The sequence below is a fragment of the Diorhabda sublineata genome, chromosome 4, assembly GCF_026230105.1.
Source record: "Diorhabda sublineata isolate icDioSubl1.1 chromosome 4, icDioSubl1.1, whole genome shotgun sequence".
NCBI lineage: Eukaryota > Metazoa > Arthropoda > Insecta > Coleoptera > Chrysomelidae > Diorhabda > Diorhabda sublineata.
In genome coordinates, this window is record NC_079477.1 from 28,524,224 (window position 1) to 28,542,371 (window position 18,148).

An 18,148-nucleotide genomic window follows, 5' to 3' on the forward strand; every position below is an offset into this window, starting at 1 on the left:
GGAGTAGATCAGGGCCTTGTCTTCCATCTTCTAAATTTTTCTTGTTCTTCTGATTTACTATCACTTTAATCATCAAAATTTATTTTCTAAATAACAATGAAAGATAAAAACTGTCATCGAGAATAAATATCTCGACAATTAAGTTGCTACGATACAGGAATCCAAATGAAGCACTTGTCAGGAAAGAATACCTCGCTTTTGACAGGCATACCAGGGATCAATATAGAACTTTTCATCCCTGTGGGAGAAAAAATAAATTTCTCACATTGTCAAATATTTTTCCATTTTCAACAAAATGTTATCAATATACCGCAGATACTTATATTTATTTAATACAAAATAATCACAATACTTAAAATTATTTACTTCTAACGGTGATCATTTGTACCAAACTCAGAATAGTGATTAGCTTAGAATTTACTTAGCAACCAATAAACTAATATGATGAACATTTGCTGCTTCTGTGAAACAATTTCAAGAAGCTTATTACCATAGTGTCTTCCCATGGGCTGAAATAATCTTTAATTAAGCAGTTGTCTTGCTACGCCTTCTCTACGATTTTTTGTTTAAGCTTTTGAGATCATCATCTACTAAAAAAATTATAATGCAGTTTCTTAATATTAAATATGGGTAGTTCTAATGATACTAGATTTTTCTGACTGAAGATAGGTGTATTACTCATAAAAAAATCCAACTGATATTCATTTATTTCAACAAAATAACAAGTCATTATCTGAAAATTACGAACTAAAAAAATTGACAGTGTACATATTCTGGAAGCATTTCTTTTATAGTGTAGAAAAATGATCAGTTCGTCTATTTTTAGACGCCAAAAGCGTAAAGACTTAAATTACATTTTGAAACAGAAAAATTAAAAAAATTCACAAATATTTACAATGGGATTCCTTATATTTCTATAAATATTTATACTTATACTTTAGTTATTTACATTCCCAAAAATATATTTAAAATAAGAACCAACATGTACACATTACAGAAAAAAAATGTACAAGTTAAAAAAATAATAGCGGAAAGGTGAATTGCACTAGCGCAAATTTTTAAAACTCACTTCGACATAGAGCTAATCATTCATAAAAAAATAAAAAAATAAATGACAAACATTGGAAATGCAAAAAACTGGACACAATTGCATAAAAACCAATCAAAAATAATTTAAACGTTATCATATCTCTATAAAGTAGATCGCCTTAACACTCACGATTTTATTTTCACATAATATGTACATCATTTCTTAAAAGTCTGGTTTCGTGTTCAGTTAATAAAATTATTATATATGTATCTACAAGTTACAATATTAAAAAAAAAATTACTAATCTTGGACGCTACATTCAGACCCTTTATCAAATATTAATAAAGCAAATTATATGTGTACATATCATCCAATATGGATCTCAGGTAAACACGAAACTGTAATGATTAACTGCAAAACGTATACTAAATCATGAAAATGTTTATTGTGACTCAAATATATTGAAACATATCATGTCACATTTTCAAACATATAATTGTTCACATTTATTACAGGCTGACAATAGATCAAAATTATGCCATGAGAGGTTCAATCAATATCTAATAATCAAAGTTCATGATTCATACAATGTAATGAATCTCTACATAAGTATATTTATATGTTAATGCCTCTGTGAATAAAAAAGTTTTGAAAAAATACATTACCAAAAGTATGACTATGAGTATGAATGTGTTTTGAATATAGTGTAATCATAACCAAAGAGCTTTCTGTTTATCTTGTAGAAAATTTGACGCCAAAAAGAAATGTTACAGATAAAAAAGGGTAACTTCTAATATTATTATATAGAAGAAATGATTCCAGCAGATGTACATGAGAAAAATATTATTTGAAATTATTGATACGGTGTTCAGACACATTCTATAAATTGTATGTGGAAATGGAGAAAAAGCACACCAAGATTTAAAAAAATTTTTCAGAAGAACCTTTATATACAATTTAATTGAAATATTGTTGGAGCTTTTCATGGAAAACGAGAAAACGTATGTTGTCTCGAATTTTGAAATTTGAGAAAATATAGAGTTGATCAATTTTAATATCGCATATTTTTCTTAGAAAACAAAAAATTATATCTTTTAGCATTAAAGTTGTGTCAAACCTATTTAACACTGCGTATAACAAATTAAAAAAAATGATTAAAATGTGTATTTCGATCACTTTAGGATAATAATACAGGGTGCGGTAAATACTGAATTATACTAAGATTGAACCAAAGTCGAGGTAAATTGAGCGTTTCATTACATCGTAGTTTTGTGATTTCTTATAAACATTAACAGCCTTCTATCAAATGATTTGCATTTAATTTTGCCAAATTATTTGTTATCATCCGTAAATATAATTGAAAACTATATGAATTATTATTTTTAAATGTATCAACACAGTTTCGAGAATAGTCCATATTAGATCAATACACACTGTTTACCATATTTACTGTACATTTTCAGATTGATTTCTTGTCATTTTTCACAAACTCTTTCATCGCTTCATTGCTCCAAGTTTTGAATTACAATATTCATAAAATTCACAAATGAAAAGGAAAAAAAGAATTACTATCAGAAAAGTTTAATAAAAAAAAGAACAAAAATGGAAACAACTGTAGGCACTGTCTGAAATGATTTTAGAAGGTCAATCTCGAAATATTCAGTAAAAAATAATTCAATTACCCCAAAAAAAAAATACTTATAATACCTGAATGAATCAAGGGCCGATTTGAAGTGTAAATAACATTAAACATATCCTAAAATTTCACTTACTCAAATATTTACATATACAATAAGAAACTTTAAAAGAGGTCCATGTAGTAAAATGCAAAATGGGCCTAATTAAATACATAGTCTAAAACACCACAGATATCTTCAAATGTTAATCCTCATCAGATAGCGGATCATATTGCGAACTTAGTAGAGGTTTAGGTTCATTATTCCGCGAACTATCTTTGGCAGTGGTATCTTTGTGGACATAAGAATAAAAACCACTTTGCTGTTGAGGTACTTGTTGTTGTGGCTGATTGAAATCATTTTCATGTTTTTCTTCATCTATAACCATATCGCCTGGACTGTCACTTCGTTCTTTCTCTTGGGAATGCGATCCCTCTTGAAGGTCCTTTTTATTGTCGTCCTCCGTTCTCATTACTTGCACAATTCTGTTCTTAACATAATCAAAAGGAGATATATGCGGTTGATTTTGTGGATACCTTCGGAAATTCGGTTCGGGCCAATGGTTATTTTCGGGAGGCGACACTGGTTCCACCCTTTCAATATATTTTTGTTGTGGTTGAGCGATTCTAATTATTTGTCTTTCGTCTTGTAGAGGAGTCTGTGATCGTTTATCATCATTATGAATCGGATGTTGCTGGATCCTTCGTTTCCACTGTTCGTTCATATTATCTTGTAGATGATAATATGGCTGTCTCGCATTAAAATCGTGACTAATGACAGAATCTGTTAGTTCTTTCACAGTAAGATTCTTATTGATTGAATCTCCATCGAGATCAACACTTATAACAGATGGGGGCCTTTCGCCATTATCCTGTACTTGCTGTGGAGGTGGTTCACCTCTATGGAACTTCTGAAATAGCAAATCTCCCGCTCTTTGCTCTCTTGTATTTGGAACAATTTCTCGACCTCCCTCGGCGGTCTGATTTATTTGATGTGTTATTATAGCATCAATCAAACTAGCTGCTGTTAAAGTACTATTATCAGGACGTGTCTGTTGTCTGCTTTGTTGTTGTTGTTGCTGGTGCTGCTGCTGTTGTTGTTGTTGTTGTTGGTGGTGGTGGTGTTGTTGTTGCTGCTGTTGTTGTTGATGATGCTGATATGCAACCCTCCTTTGTTCATCCATTCTCTGTTGCTGCTGCCTCAACTGTTGTTGTTGTTGATGTTGTTGAATAATTTGATACCTATGCGGCTGTTCAAGAATATTGTCAGCCATAGTTTTACCAAGTCCTTCGTGTGCACTGGGTACTGGAAGAGATGGTTGCTGAACCGCAACATCAACCAAAGAAGACAAAGCTTCGTGACCTGGTTGAATATACTGTGGCCTAGTGTGTCGCTGTATAACACCTTGTCTCTGTTGTTGATTAGGCTGAGAAGGAGGAGGAGGAGGGGGAGTTCGATGAGGAGAATTAGGGGAGTAATACTGAGTCTTTTCGTTTCTTCTGCCCAACATTTGTTGAGACGTAATGTAATCATTTATAATTATTTGTCTAGAACTCAACTGTTGCTCGACGTTATAGGCTTGTCTATACTGCCCTGGATACGGTATTTGCTGGCTCGGAGTCTGTTGTGGCGGCACCGGACCTCTCTTATTAAAATAATCGTAAACTCGTTTCTCTTGCATATTGTGCGGGATAACGGGTGTTCCTTGTGTTATCGATCCCATTTTGGATTCTGGAATTTGACGTAATACATCATAACGTGGTTGGGACATTATTGGTGTTCCAAGTGTAATTGAACCCGATTTTGGATTAGCAGGTTTGGGACTGGATAGTTTAGGTTGAGACCTAATAGTGAACGCGGGACTTTTTCTTTCTTGATGATACATGTACGGATCGGAACGGTGCATTTGTTGCTGTGGTTGAGGTTGGTGTTTACTGTGAACAGATGGAGGTGGTTCTCTAGGTTTCTTTATGCTTAAATCTAAAGTTTCCGGTTCCCTACCATCTGGAACTTGTAAGACTATCAAATCGTCTCTAGATGACTGCATAGGTTCTGGTTGGGGCTGGGGTTGTATAGGTCCGGATACCGGTGTTATCGTAGCACCTATGAGAGGAGTAACTAATTTTGCCAAATTCAAATCTGAACGTTGTTGAATTTGTTGCCTCTGTTGATTATTCATATTATTGAGATTATATTCGCTAACTATCGTCACTTCATTGGAATCGTTATTCAAAATAGAAGAAATTGTCGGAGCCATACCGCTAGTAGGGGGATTTGAAGAATTTTGTTGCTGACCTGTATTTTTCATTAAAGAAATTTCTATCACATTCAAAACGAGATCTTTTACACTTAACGGTTGTGTATCATTTGGAACTGGTGTTATAGTTGCCGCTCCTTGATAATGATCCGGTGTTTGAGCTTCATCTGCAGTTTCTGTTGCGCTAGAATCATAATCTACTTTCTTTGCTGTATTTTCATTCGAGCCCTGTACAGGAGGACTTTCGGCGGCGCTGGCCGTATCACTCGAATGTCTATCGCCATCCATCAAAGTTTCCTCGCAACTCGATGTACTCGAACCGCTCTCTTCGTCTGTGGATAAAGCTGGTTTTCGATCTTCACCTAAGCAACCCTTGAGTTTTTTTCGATTTGCGGCAACATACATCTTAACTTTTTGTGGTGGTTTGTTCAATCGTTCTCCGAGCAGTTGCCAATTCGAACCCAATTCAGTAAGAGCTGCCTTAAGCTTATTAAATTCTTCTTCAGACCAATCTTCTACTGGACCCAGCCTACGTTGAATCCTACTATAACAAGCTGAGCAACATTTAGTCACTCCACTGGGAATTCGAAATTCTGCGAACAGTGGATCTCTGACATCTGCAGGTAGTTCTTGTAATCTTTCTGGAAATGATCGTAATCGTTTCACTCTACCACGAGAATTTGGACAAGAAGGCAAAGGACAATGGGTGTAACGAGATCGAACAGATTTGCAGCGACAGGTGTTGCATACTCTTGAATTGGGCGGCACTTGATCTTCACGAAGACCGTATAATGATGCCTGACTGGGACCCAACGGCCTGGAATGGAGTTGCGGACCCAATTGGGCCTGACATACAACACAGTTTCCTTGTAACGGCGTATCTGAAACAAAAATTAAGGAGTTATGATCAACTTGGTATTTGAAGAATATTTGAAAGCTACTTTATTAAATGCAAATTTCCTGTTAAAAGAAACTTTATTCACAAAGTGGAAATTATGGTCCCTTAAAAATTATTATGCAAACTCGAGGAACAAATTCGATTTCCAGTTCAATTATGCCTGAAAAGTTTAATTATAAAAAAATCAGCTAAAGAGAACGAATTTTTATTACTTTATGAAAAAGTATAAAAATAATCGTTTAAATTTCCCTGGTTCAATATTCGACGTTGCCATATATAGTATAGTTCTTCCAATATAAAGTTTACGAATGAAAACATCGAATCGTAAACATAAATGCATTTCTATGGGCCGAAGTTGAATGCTAGACATTAGCGTTGCTTGGTTAAATTTATTGAATTCATAAATTTCTTTAAATAAATAGGAATATGGTCTTAAGACCATGGGCGAATGAAGACAATAAAATTGCACAGTGTAGTGAGAATAAAGACAGGTATAAATTTTAATAAAGATTTACATATACAAACACAGCAAGTTATTTTAAATGTATTCGGATGTTTAAAAAGGAAAATATTCAACAACGTGATAATGCAATCATAATAAGAATTGCTGAATTAACTAAAGTAAATAAATTTTTCATTTATCGAAAGGGGTTGTTGTGAATTATTCACAGAACCGAAAAACATGTAAAGAAAAACTGAAATCAATTGACAAAGCTACTCAAGATTTTATACGTATGATAATTTATAGTTTTTATAAGGAGAATATGGTTGCGAAATTAAAAGTAATACAGTAAAAGGTAGCAAATTATTCAGAAAACAATTATATCAGTTCAGAAACATTGCGATCAAGTTCCGTCAGCCCGTGGTTTTAAACACAGAAAACTGAATAAACGGATGGCAATAACCGAATCGTCAAGGATAGTCCCATGGCAACAAGATTATTTGCGTTAAATAAAAGACAACCGAAGTTCTAATAGACACATAATTTATTTAGATGAAACATGATTTGACAGTCACGATGAAGTAAATTTCGTTTGGGTTGACAATAGTAAAAATCGCCGTTTGAATGGGCCATGTTCTAAAAGAAGACGCATTATAAAAACTGGTAACTCCTTAAGATACCAAATAGTAGTAGTAACAAAGCTCAAATGTTAGCATTTATTATGTCTGTAAGAAATATTCCTATTCCTGTCAGCGATCGTGGAAAAAGCCCAACAAACAAAGAATTGATTACTGTTACTAAAGGTCTAAAGTTAGAGGAAATTTATTATATTGACAAGCTGTGCAAAGAACAAGGTCAAACTCTTCTCCTTACTATTGCATATTTAACGTTATAGAGTTAATATGGGCAAACGTAAAATCAGAATTACGAAAGTATAATCAGTCCCTAAAACTGAGTAAAGGGGTTGTAGAACTCGTAAAGAAAGTTCTAGCAGCAGACCGCCAAGAGTTTTGGAAAAACTGTGATGAACATGTTATCAAAGAAGAAGATGAGTATGTGGTATCACCCTCTTTACAACCCTTCATAATTCAATCAAATGACTCTAGTTCAGACGATTCTGACTACCATTATTATTTATACTTTGGAATTGGAAAATTTTCTTTTGTTTTATTTGCAAAGAATTTATTTTCCCTTATTATTTTTGCTCTTAAATTTCATTTTCCAGAAAAAAAACCGATGCCGTACAAAAAGGGCTCAGTTCACGTCTGGTACCCTGTTTAAACCAAACAGATACAGGTACATTTTAGTCATCTATATAAGTTTTATAATTTAATATTCAGTTGTAGTAAGTATAATAATGAATTTTTTCCAAGCTCCAACTAGGACTACAATTAAGTGAATCTGTCTAAATAACGGCCTATAATGCCGCCCAATTTATAATGATTCGATTGCCTTTTAACGAATACTTTCTCGCATAAAATATACATATTTTTAAAAGTATTTATAAAAATAATAAATTTATAAAATGAGGAATCTACGCCTATGGTAGATCAAACAAAATTGTCGGCAATAATCTACAACTGATTTTGGAAGAACTATACATATTGTGATCTCTTGTAAATGGTTGTATAGAAGTAAAGTCTCATTTTAAACCAAGTATGACACGTAAACGAATATTGTCATTGAATATAGGAATTGAGAGTTTGACTGCAGTACGTTTCAAGGGATTTTGAGATTGTAATCAAATTTTAACGGGGACGAATCCCCTATGGCTGGCATTTTCGCAAATAGCCCGTATGACAATTACCGATATTGTACGATTGATATGCCAATAGGAATGGTATACATATGTATTGTGTTCGTTTGTTTGTAGTTATAACGATTATCTCGCGTATTGTAAATTTGATAATATTACTAATTACTCGATTGTGTGATTAATGATGGCGTTGCATAGTTTGGAACATTTTACACATAGCCACATTCACCCTGGGAGTTGACGATTGGCGGTTGACTAATACATTAGTATTTGGTATTATCTCATTTTTGATATGAATTAAATGAAAGATTTATTTCATTTATAGTCAAGTTTTTCATTTCATTGCCGGCTAATCGTTTCGGTTTGATCTTTTACAAATTGGTTTTCCGCACAGGATTATTTTAGTTTGAATAAATGAACAAAATTGTCCAACATTTATATCTGTTTCTATATTCAAAATGTATAGGAAAAATAAAAATATTGTTCCATTTTAATCTGCTATTTCATAAACCTGATTGTTAAACGTGTTTGGAAATCATTTTTAGTATGTTTTTTAACTTCTTGTAACCCACAACCATAAATTTTAAAATATACAATATTTTTAAATACAATAAAACACGTATTTTTTTGTAAAATCAATATATTTATTATTTTTTCGTTAATTACAGAAGAAAACTGATATATCTTTCATGTCGAGCTAATATTCCTTTTTGTGTGGTGTAGAAATATATGAAGCAGTTATTTTTTTGTTGTAGTATACCACAATGGTTTGGGGAACTCCTGTACACTTGGAAATTTGTACTTAATCCTTTTTTCGGAACAAACTGGCCAATGTGACGCAAGAGCTCTGGACTGATTGGTTTTCTCTGTCCACGTTTGCACAAAGTTTCAGGTACCTCGAGTCTGAAATCTATCTATCGAAGACGTGTCTTTTGCATGGTTTCTTTGATGCATTTTTCACTGGCCGGTATAGAAGCCTCGCTTTTGCCATTGTGAAATCTAATAGATGATAGATAGAATCCACGTACTTGCCAATGCCAACTTTTACTTAACACTAAGATTTTATAGTATCCCCTAAGTAACACCAGCCATGTATTGAATTGTATATTCACTAACTCTCTTGGGGAGATCATTGTTGACGTATCTTTAATTTTTTTGTCATAACGTTTCACATACGAAATTCGAGACCATCTTAACAACTTTATTGTCTTTCCGAGCAGCATTTGGAATTTCATTACTATCAACAATAGTTCAAATTCGGAACTTTACCGTTATCAAAATTCATTCCATCTTCACTGTTTTCGCCAATAAGGAGAAAGTCATTAATATAGAGTATATGAGGGGTTTTATTAAAGAAAATAAATTGATTCAATCGAAATGAAAATAAAATATGAAATTACAAAGAAATTGAATTTGAGTATGGATTTTATGTTAAAATAATTTGCTATAAGAATTGCTTTCCTTTTTATCACACGTGCGGGAGAAATTCTACGTTTAATAGTTTGTTCAAATTTATTTTAATTTAATATACTACGTAAAAAATAGTTGATTTCGGTAACATCTCTCGATATAGATTTTAGATAATTTTATATTTATAATTATTTTTCAATTCACGACCTAAAAAGTAATAAAAATGTTGAATTTCGCAAAACCACACCAAAATTCAAATTGAATTCACCCTAAACATTTTTCATCATTTCACAGCGATAAATTCTGGATGAAAAATGAAAAAAGTGAGTGAATCAAATCAAGTTCGGGCAGATGAAGAGTACACACACTTTTCTGTAATTAAATTAAATATTTATATCCAATTTAGTCTGGCCATATAATAGATGTTGGCAGCGTACTGTGCGCTTAACTTTGAGAATATTTTATTACATTTAAGTGTTTCGGACGTAATGAAAACCGTTTCATTTATGAATTTATTCGAAATTACATCTCTACCTCCGAGAGAATATCTACATCATATGAAACATTCATAGAGTTTTTCATCATATTCGATTAGTTGTTACTATTTATTTTATTCTTCATAATTTTTTTTGTAACTATAAATATAGTTTACGTTAGAGGTACATAAAGTCATACACATACATTTGTACTTCTACTAAGCTCATAATTTTGGTTATTTCTCAATACAAATATTATTTTAATTCTAGTAATGTATGACCACCAGTTTCAAAAAAATTAGGGTATTTTAAAGTTTCTACAGGTATTTGTCAAAAACATCTATTGCGTTTATTTGCAATACTAAAGCATTCTAGTGCTGTCTGGTTTCTACGAAATCTAATATTATTCTTTTTAGATCTAGCAGTGTGAAAGTTACATGTTCCACCTCCAGAGCACTTCTAATACGTTTTTTGAAACTCTTTCTTATAGGAACACATTCCTATACTACAGAAAATCTACGGGCTAATAAAAGACATTGTTGTTTCTCTTCCAGTGAGTGTTAGGCCTCTTCATTTCCTTCGATTTCCATCTAGCACTATTATAAAAACTATACTTCTTTATCAGTTTTGATAGTTGAGAGTAAACTAGCGGATGTCTTTGATTTAGTCCTCGGTGGACCTGGTTACACAATAACAGTCTCTAGCTTAACTTAATATCGATGGGTTTAAGAGTGAACGTGTAGCCTAGTTGGTAACTAGATGCAGAAAGACGAAGATTACGCTTAAACAGAATGTTTCGAGCGTATATAATGACGCTGCATTAAGACTTAAATCCAATATTTTTGATATCAAAATTCCATTTTTATAAGAATTTGTAGTAGTATTTATATCGTATAATAAGTCAAAGCAGCATGTCTACTGTTGTAGTATTTCGTCTTTAATCTTCAGTGGATGTTAATTTCATTGATTTAACTTTAGAATTTATGTATTTGAAGTATGTGATTTTGTTGTTAAGTTTTACGACTAAATAATCATAAATTGCGACTCCAAAAGTAATGCAGAGCGACTCTTAACCCTAGGTTTGTCGCGAACTCCAATTTATATTTTTCACTAAACAAAAATTTTTTCATCTAGGTGCATGTGCAATTAAGACATCTCAAACTACCCTTCTGTGAATTCTTCGTCTGAGTTTCATAAAGTGGTTTAGTTTTATTGTTTTACAAATCCTCAAAGCATGCGTTCACACTTGCTTTGGGACTAATAGTCCCAGAGTGATTAAATATGTATTCAAGCATTTCGATGTGTTTTGGATTTTGTGTGGTTTGTTCAAGCAATAAACAATACAAATATGAATAGAAGACGTTATAGAATATAACGTCCAAATTAGGCCTTTCGACTCTGATTCTGAACACGAGGGCGATAATGAAAATGAGGAAATTGAAGATTGAAGAAAAAGACAATAATTATTATATTGGTACAAGATATTATATTAGCCAACTGTTTTCTGAAAATAAAATTCTGTAGCTAAAGAAAGAGAAAAAAGCCTTGGAGACAAACACGACACGGCCAAACAAATTGCCAGTATAGTTAGGTGAAACGCAAAAAATAAGAAAAATGTACAAGAGTTTTTTGGTGACAATATTTCGCATTGTAGAGACGCTGATATTATTGAATTTCGAGTATTTTTAGGATTGTTATATCTAGCAGGTGTTTTTTATTAGGAGCCATCAAAATCTGTCTGATTTTTGAATTTTGAGCAGCAGTTGGTTTAGGACTTGACATATTTAGAATAGTTTTCGTTTTCTGATTCGATACATCAGATTTTATGATCTTTCTACACGAAATGATAGATGTAAATTTGACAAATTGGGAGTAGTTAAAAAAAATTCCTCATTTATTGAAAACTGCAAATTACATCATAATTTATATCCAAACATCACCATTGAAGAAATTATTCCTGCATTTCGAAGATGCTGTGGATTTCAGCAGTAGATACCGTTAAAGCCGACAAATTCTAATTATAAATTTGTTTACAAATATTTCATGACATAGGGTATTGAAGGACTGTAAAAATTTAGAATGCAAATTCAAAGAAAAATCCAAAATTTGGAGTGATGTTAGATGTAGAGGGTTAAGTAGTAGTAAGTCAACAAATAGACGAAGTAACTAAAGACAAAGTAGTTAAAAACGATCAAATATATAAAAATGTTTACGGATTGTATAGATAACTTTACGAGAATAAAATCTAGTTGATTAATGATAAGATGGTAATCCCCCCAGGAGATAATTTGAATATAGTGATTCAGGAACGGTAACAAAACTTGGCTTTAACAAATTCACTATTTGACTTGGGTAGGTTAAACAGAATCTCCTATTGTACATTCAAGTTAAAAGCAATAACGGCCGGACATCCCTGTATCTAATGGTTATATAAATAAGATCTACTTTGAAAGTTTACCTGCACTTGGAGCAATTAGTAAGTTACATCTCGAGTAGTCTGGGAATTCGATGTTGATTTTATCACGTAATTAGGGTTACACGGAGGATATAGTTGAGAGAGACGTCAAATCTCTATGCCAATTTCTAATTTGCCCGACGGATTATTTCCTGAGTTCTCATTTTATTGTTTAAACTTCATTAATGAAATATTTTCACTAGAGTACTATTTCCTTATGCAATTATCTAATAGTGGTTGTAGTTGAATTTAGAATAATTCAAATCAGAGCATTCAATTTAAATATCAAATCAAATTAATTAGATTTTACATCAATAAAAACTGTTTTAAATGTAATAAACTTGCACTGGTTTCTCCTTCGACCCCAATAGAGCTAGTTTCGGTTTTCGTTCATTTAGTTTCTTACAGGACTTTTCGTAAGCCATGATCGAGTTAACGTGATCATGATCTAAATGTTCGGAAACTAAGCCGGATCACGTTCGTTGCTGTTTGGAAACTGATCGAATTTAATCGAGTCGCAGTCATTTGATATGATCCTTTCTTAGTCCAGTCATCTTGGGTCAACTTAGGTGAATATCTCGGAAAATCGTCATACCCAGTATATTACCACGTAAAAACTTGTATTTTGGCAACCTAAAACTATTACCAAAATTCACATATAATTACATATTCGCAAGTTTTTAAGTCAGAGGTGAAAGGTCACAAATATCCATATTTTATATTTTTTGAAAATATCTTGTTTTCTATGGGTTTTACGCTTTTGTATTTATTACTTGTATCAGACCCTTTTTTGGTAGATAATCCTTTTATTATTTTCCTTTAGTATACGAGGTCTGGCTATTAAATAACGAGACTGGTTACGAAAAAGGGTTTTATTATAAAAATTCTTCTACATTCGGATGCTCCCCTCAAATATACTCCTCTTTCCTCGCCACACACCTTTCCATACGTTTTTTTCCATTGATCGAAGTAGTACTGGAAGTCTTCTTTGGTAAGTGCCTTTAGGAGCTCTGTCGTTTTTTGCTTTACCGCTTCCATCGACTCAAATCGGTTTCCTTTCAAAGTAGATTTTATTTTCGGAAACAAAAAAAGTCGCACGGTGGCAAATCTGGTGAGTACTGCGGGTGTTTCGAGCACTGGAGTGCACTTACTGGCCAAATACTACTTCACAGTTAGCGCGTTATGGGCAGGTGCGTTTTTCTGGTGTAAAATCCACGAGTTGTTCTTTCACAACTCGGGCCGTTTTTTACAAACTCGTTCTCGAAGTGTTGCCAAAACTGATAGATGATAAGTCTGGTTGACAGTCTCTGGAACCCATTCAGACATAACGATACCGTTAATGTCGAAAAAAACGATCAACATTGCCTTGAATTTTAATTTGCTCTCTCGGCCCTCATAAAAGCGCTTACACCACTCGAAAACACGCGCATGAGATAGAGAATTGTCCTCATATGCCTCTTGCAACAATTTATAGCGCTCAGTCGGAGTTTTTTTTTAATTTAACGAGAAATTTGCTCCTGTTTTCGTCACGAGAAAAAAACACGTCTGTTTCAAACCGCCACTGTACAAATACTATAATAGTGACGGAAACGTGTTTTGGAACGTGCATAGACAAGATATCTAGATACCCAACGCACTACTTATTTTTTATCCAACCCGTCTAGTCTAGGGCGCCCTCTAGACGGGCAATCTCGTTATTTAATAGCAAGACCTCGTATGTCATACAGTAATATATATAAACGAATGTTTGAATGGATAGTTGAATCATGTGGTAAGTATAATTATCATTCAATTCCTCATATTAAATACGTACAACATAATTTCACATAATTACCTAAATTAAATGGAGGAGTATACTGACTGTGTATTTATTTTGTACATTAAATTTATCTAACTGAGAAACATAAATTAATTAAGAGTCTTGTGTAAATATTAAAATACACACTTTTCATGTTGCTGCTTGAAGAGCTTGAACGGCCTCGTCTCGCAACCCGGCAAGAGCTTGAAAATTAACATCTGCAGCGGATGCGATTTTTAACGATCTCAATTAATTAGCGAACAGTTAATTACGCTCGACAAACTTCTTGTGCTAGTTTTTCAAAGAAAGTCAAAGGAAAAAAAAAATAAACTTCGATAGTCCTTGGTGGAATACGTTCTTTTTGTGAAACAAAAATGTTATATATATTTCGTGTATAGAATTCGTACTGAACGCACTACCACTACACCAACACGCACAATTAGACTGTACGACGCGCGTTTCGATAACCAAGTTTTCGTCTTCAGAAACTGAAGGTAAACTAAAACCTAATAACTTGACTTACCTTTTTTATATTAATTTTTTTGCTCTGGTACCTCTCAATGCTGTTGATACAAAAGGATTCGAAGGAATTTTTAATAGAATTGGTTTATAAATCCAACTATGCATTAAAAAAATTGTTGGGCAATCCTAAGGATAAAATACCAAATTTGGAAAAGAGTGGTATTTATTATCGGACAAACTAAGAGATCCGTTAATGTTCGGTTTAAAGAGCATAAACTCATTTAAAATATGGACTGACTGCAAAATCGAGTATTGCCGAACATGCTGCCAGTCCTAATCATGAAATAAAAAAAATGTATCCAATAATGAATTGTCGGATGGATTTGAAAGAATTAAAATTGCTGAATGTAAGAATAGTATGAATAATGACAAAGGACCTATTTCTTACATAATAGTTTAGTAGTTAAGAAATTAATGTGAAGGTTCGCGCTAAGGAGGTTTGAAATTATTTTTCGCGGGTTTATTGGTGAGAAAATTTAGTATAAAGCAGTTAATAGATTTTAGTTTACCTTCAGTCTCAAGAGGATAACTTGGTTAGCGAAACTAGCCTCAGACAGTGTAATTGTGAGTGTTGGTGTAGTAATAGTGTAAACAGTGTGTTCAGTATGAATTTTTTTTTTTTTTGAGTCTGGGGGCAGTTCGTTAATTTTAGTTACAAATAAATTGTGGTAGCAGGAACTCAATTGCAGTCAGAGCTTGCTACTTAAGGATATTGATATTTACAATGCAGTAATGCCAGCTGTTACTACTCTAGTACACAAAATACAGACGAACTAATCATAAAGCACGAATTTGAAGTACCTTGATGGAATTTTGAAATGCCTTTACCACTGTTTTCAGGAGATGCCGTTTTTGTAGAAATTATATACGAAAAATCATGTGTTTTCAGTGATAGAAGAAATAAAAAGAATAAGTAAATTATGGATATTTGCAGAGTTTCAATATACTATTTAGATTCACGTCTCAATTTTTATTTAAATAAATTGGTTTCAATATAGTTGCAAAGTCGATTGGTAGAGTTATGGCAATAACCGGCAGCTTTTCTTCATCTCTTTTTAATACACAAACAACAAAATACCATTTTCCTTTATCTCCACTAACTCAAATGAAATACGCCTACAGCTACTTTTTCCGAATGAACCACCGCTCCGTATTTACTTTTTACTTTATTACATTAATAAGGGACATTATGTAAATAAATCGGATCTTTTATTAGACAAATTTTGATTGCCTCTTTTAATTGAAAACCTTTCGATTATATCAACACGAGAAAAGGTCGATGGAAAATAATTAGGGATGCTGCTTATTGAATTATTGCTTATTTAAATCGCAGAGAACGTTAAATAGAAATTCTAGATACAAATAGAATATTCGTTCTAATTAATTAGTCGATGTAACAATTTTGATTGGAAAAAGATATTGATTCGAGCAGGGATCAATTAGATTATGGAATTATTGAAGTTGATAGTCCTTAAAATACTATTATTTGATTGCTCTTGGAAGGTTTTTTGCTCTCAGTATTTTTGATAACGACCCTATCGCTCTGTTACCTTTCAGAAATTTCTTATCTATTTATAGATCTTATGATAACTAGATATTTTATCGTAGTTTTCTATTTCGTATTTTTGATTTCTTCTATGACTTCAGGCCGCCTCTCCGTGTATTCTGTTGTCTCTTGTCTACTTTGTCAAGTGGTTTATTCAATTTTTTTCTGTTTTTAAGGAATGGTTTGAGTAGATCTTATTCCTTGTTAGTTTGTTAGTTCCGTTACTGTAATGTGAATAAGATAGTTTTGATGCAACTTTTCGATGCAACCCATTAATATGGTCGCAAATGTGTGGTTTAAAATAAATGACGTACAACATTTGATATATATATACTATTCGTTAAAATTTTCAGTTTTGCAATTGTAATAATAAGCATTTACTCTATTTGTTTTAACAAAGTTTTATATAAAGCTAATAAATTTTCCCGTGATTAAAATTACCAGTGCATATATCCCGGTCAGTTATTATGTTTGATTTGTTTTCGATTACTTCGCATTTTGCTAATTGATAAACGTTTGCTATATACATTTGCTTACACATGCAATTTTCGTGTATAGCAATCAGTTAAACAACAGAGATGTGTTAGACGGAAAAGCTAATAAAGAAATACATACAATTTTGATACCTACTGCTGGCGACAAATTAATGTTGTCACACAGAGGTAGGTTACAAACATAATAAATACAACGCTAACCATAGCATGTAATTTTAAACTAACTTTGTGTTTTTAAACCAGTAGATCTGAGTCTGATCTAGTCCAGGAAATTTTTTCGATTACTGAAAATTATTCACTGAGTAGTGAGTTTCCATTATTTGTTTCTTTTCTTAATAACCTCGAAATGGCTATCTACGGTAAGGTGGACGGGAGTGTTTTTCTGTTGGTTTTTAACGTAGGTGACTAAAATATAAATGCGGTGTCCCTAGGATAGCTTAACTGATCAAGTTTCTAGCGCGAAACCAATAGATTCGGATTCGATTCCTATTATTAGTTCGAAATATTTTTGTGCTACCGAAAATTATTTCCTAAGTAGGTATTTCCGTTCCTTTATTCCCCATTTACCTAACTTGATCAAAATTGTTATATCAAAATTTAGGACTCGTTATAATTTTTTACTAGTTTCAATCCGAAACGCAAAGTTAGTTGTATAAAGCAACCCACGCTTTTATAATAATAACATAAATTTTATCATTAGCAATTTTATTCTTTTTCCAAGAATTATTTTTTAGTTTGATTATTGATAATTTATTTTTCACTGTTTAGTGTAACTAACTCTCAAAGCCTCTTGATCGTTGCATCTCGGTCTTTTAGTTCGCCAACTACCTCCATCTTTTTTATTCTTGTGCAGAGGATACAAAAAGAAATTTAGAATCCTGGCGACTTCACTCAGTATAATCAAATATTTTGTAGAATTATTGCATTGTCGTAAGTATTTAATAAGTGTGCAAAGTTTAAATTAAGTCTCATAGCACAAAGTAGGGCAAAATCGAAATACAAACTATACAAACAGGTGAAAGAAATAAGAGTATATAAAAAATCGTATCTGAATAAAAATGCTAGCAAAAACATTCTTATAATCTCTGCTAGAATATAGACTGAATTTTATCAAAGCTGTGTGGATTATTTTTCTAAATACGCGGCTTTCAATATCTATAAAGAAATTTTTCTTGTGATTGTAAAGTGCTTCAGAGCGTATTGATAAATTGAAAGATAACAACTTTCTTAAATATACTTCTTTAAGGTCTAAACCAGTTTTTCGGAAGAATGCTATCAGGGTTTCTGAGATACGAATATGATGTCTGATTATTGTGCCTCTCTGATACTTCATTTTCCAAAGTATACATATCAGAGAAGACCATTAAAACGAAGTTTTAGTTAAAACT

The 18,148-nt window shown here is 32.5% G+C and overlaps 1 protein-coding gene across 1 annotated transcript in view; it reads right to left on the reverse strand.

Moving 5' to 3' along the window:
- Nucleotides 1-624: 624 nt before the first annotated feature.
- Nucleotides 625-18,148, reverse strand: part of LOC130443297 (uncharacterized) — a 194,369-nt gene continuing 176,845 nt past the window's right edge. Inside the window, exon 9 of the mRNA XM_056777865.1 lies at nt 625-5,844. Within this exon, the coding sequence (XP_056633843.1) occupies nt 2,912-5,844 (2,933 nt within the window). The 3' untranslated portion in view covers nt 625-2,911. The remainder of the gene's footprint in view (nt 5,845-18,148) is intronic.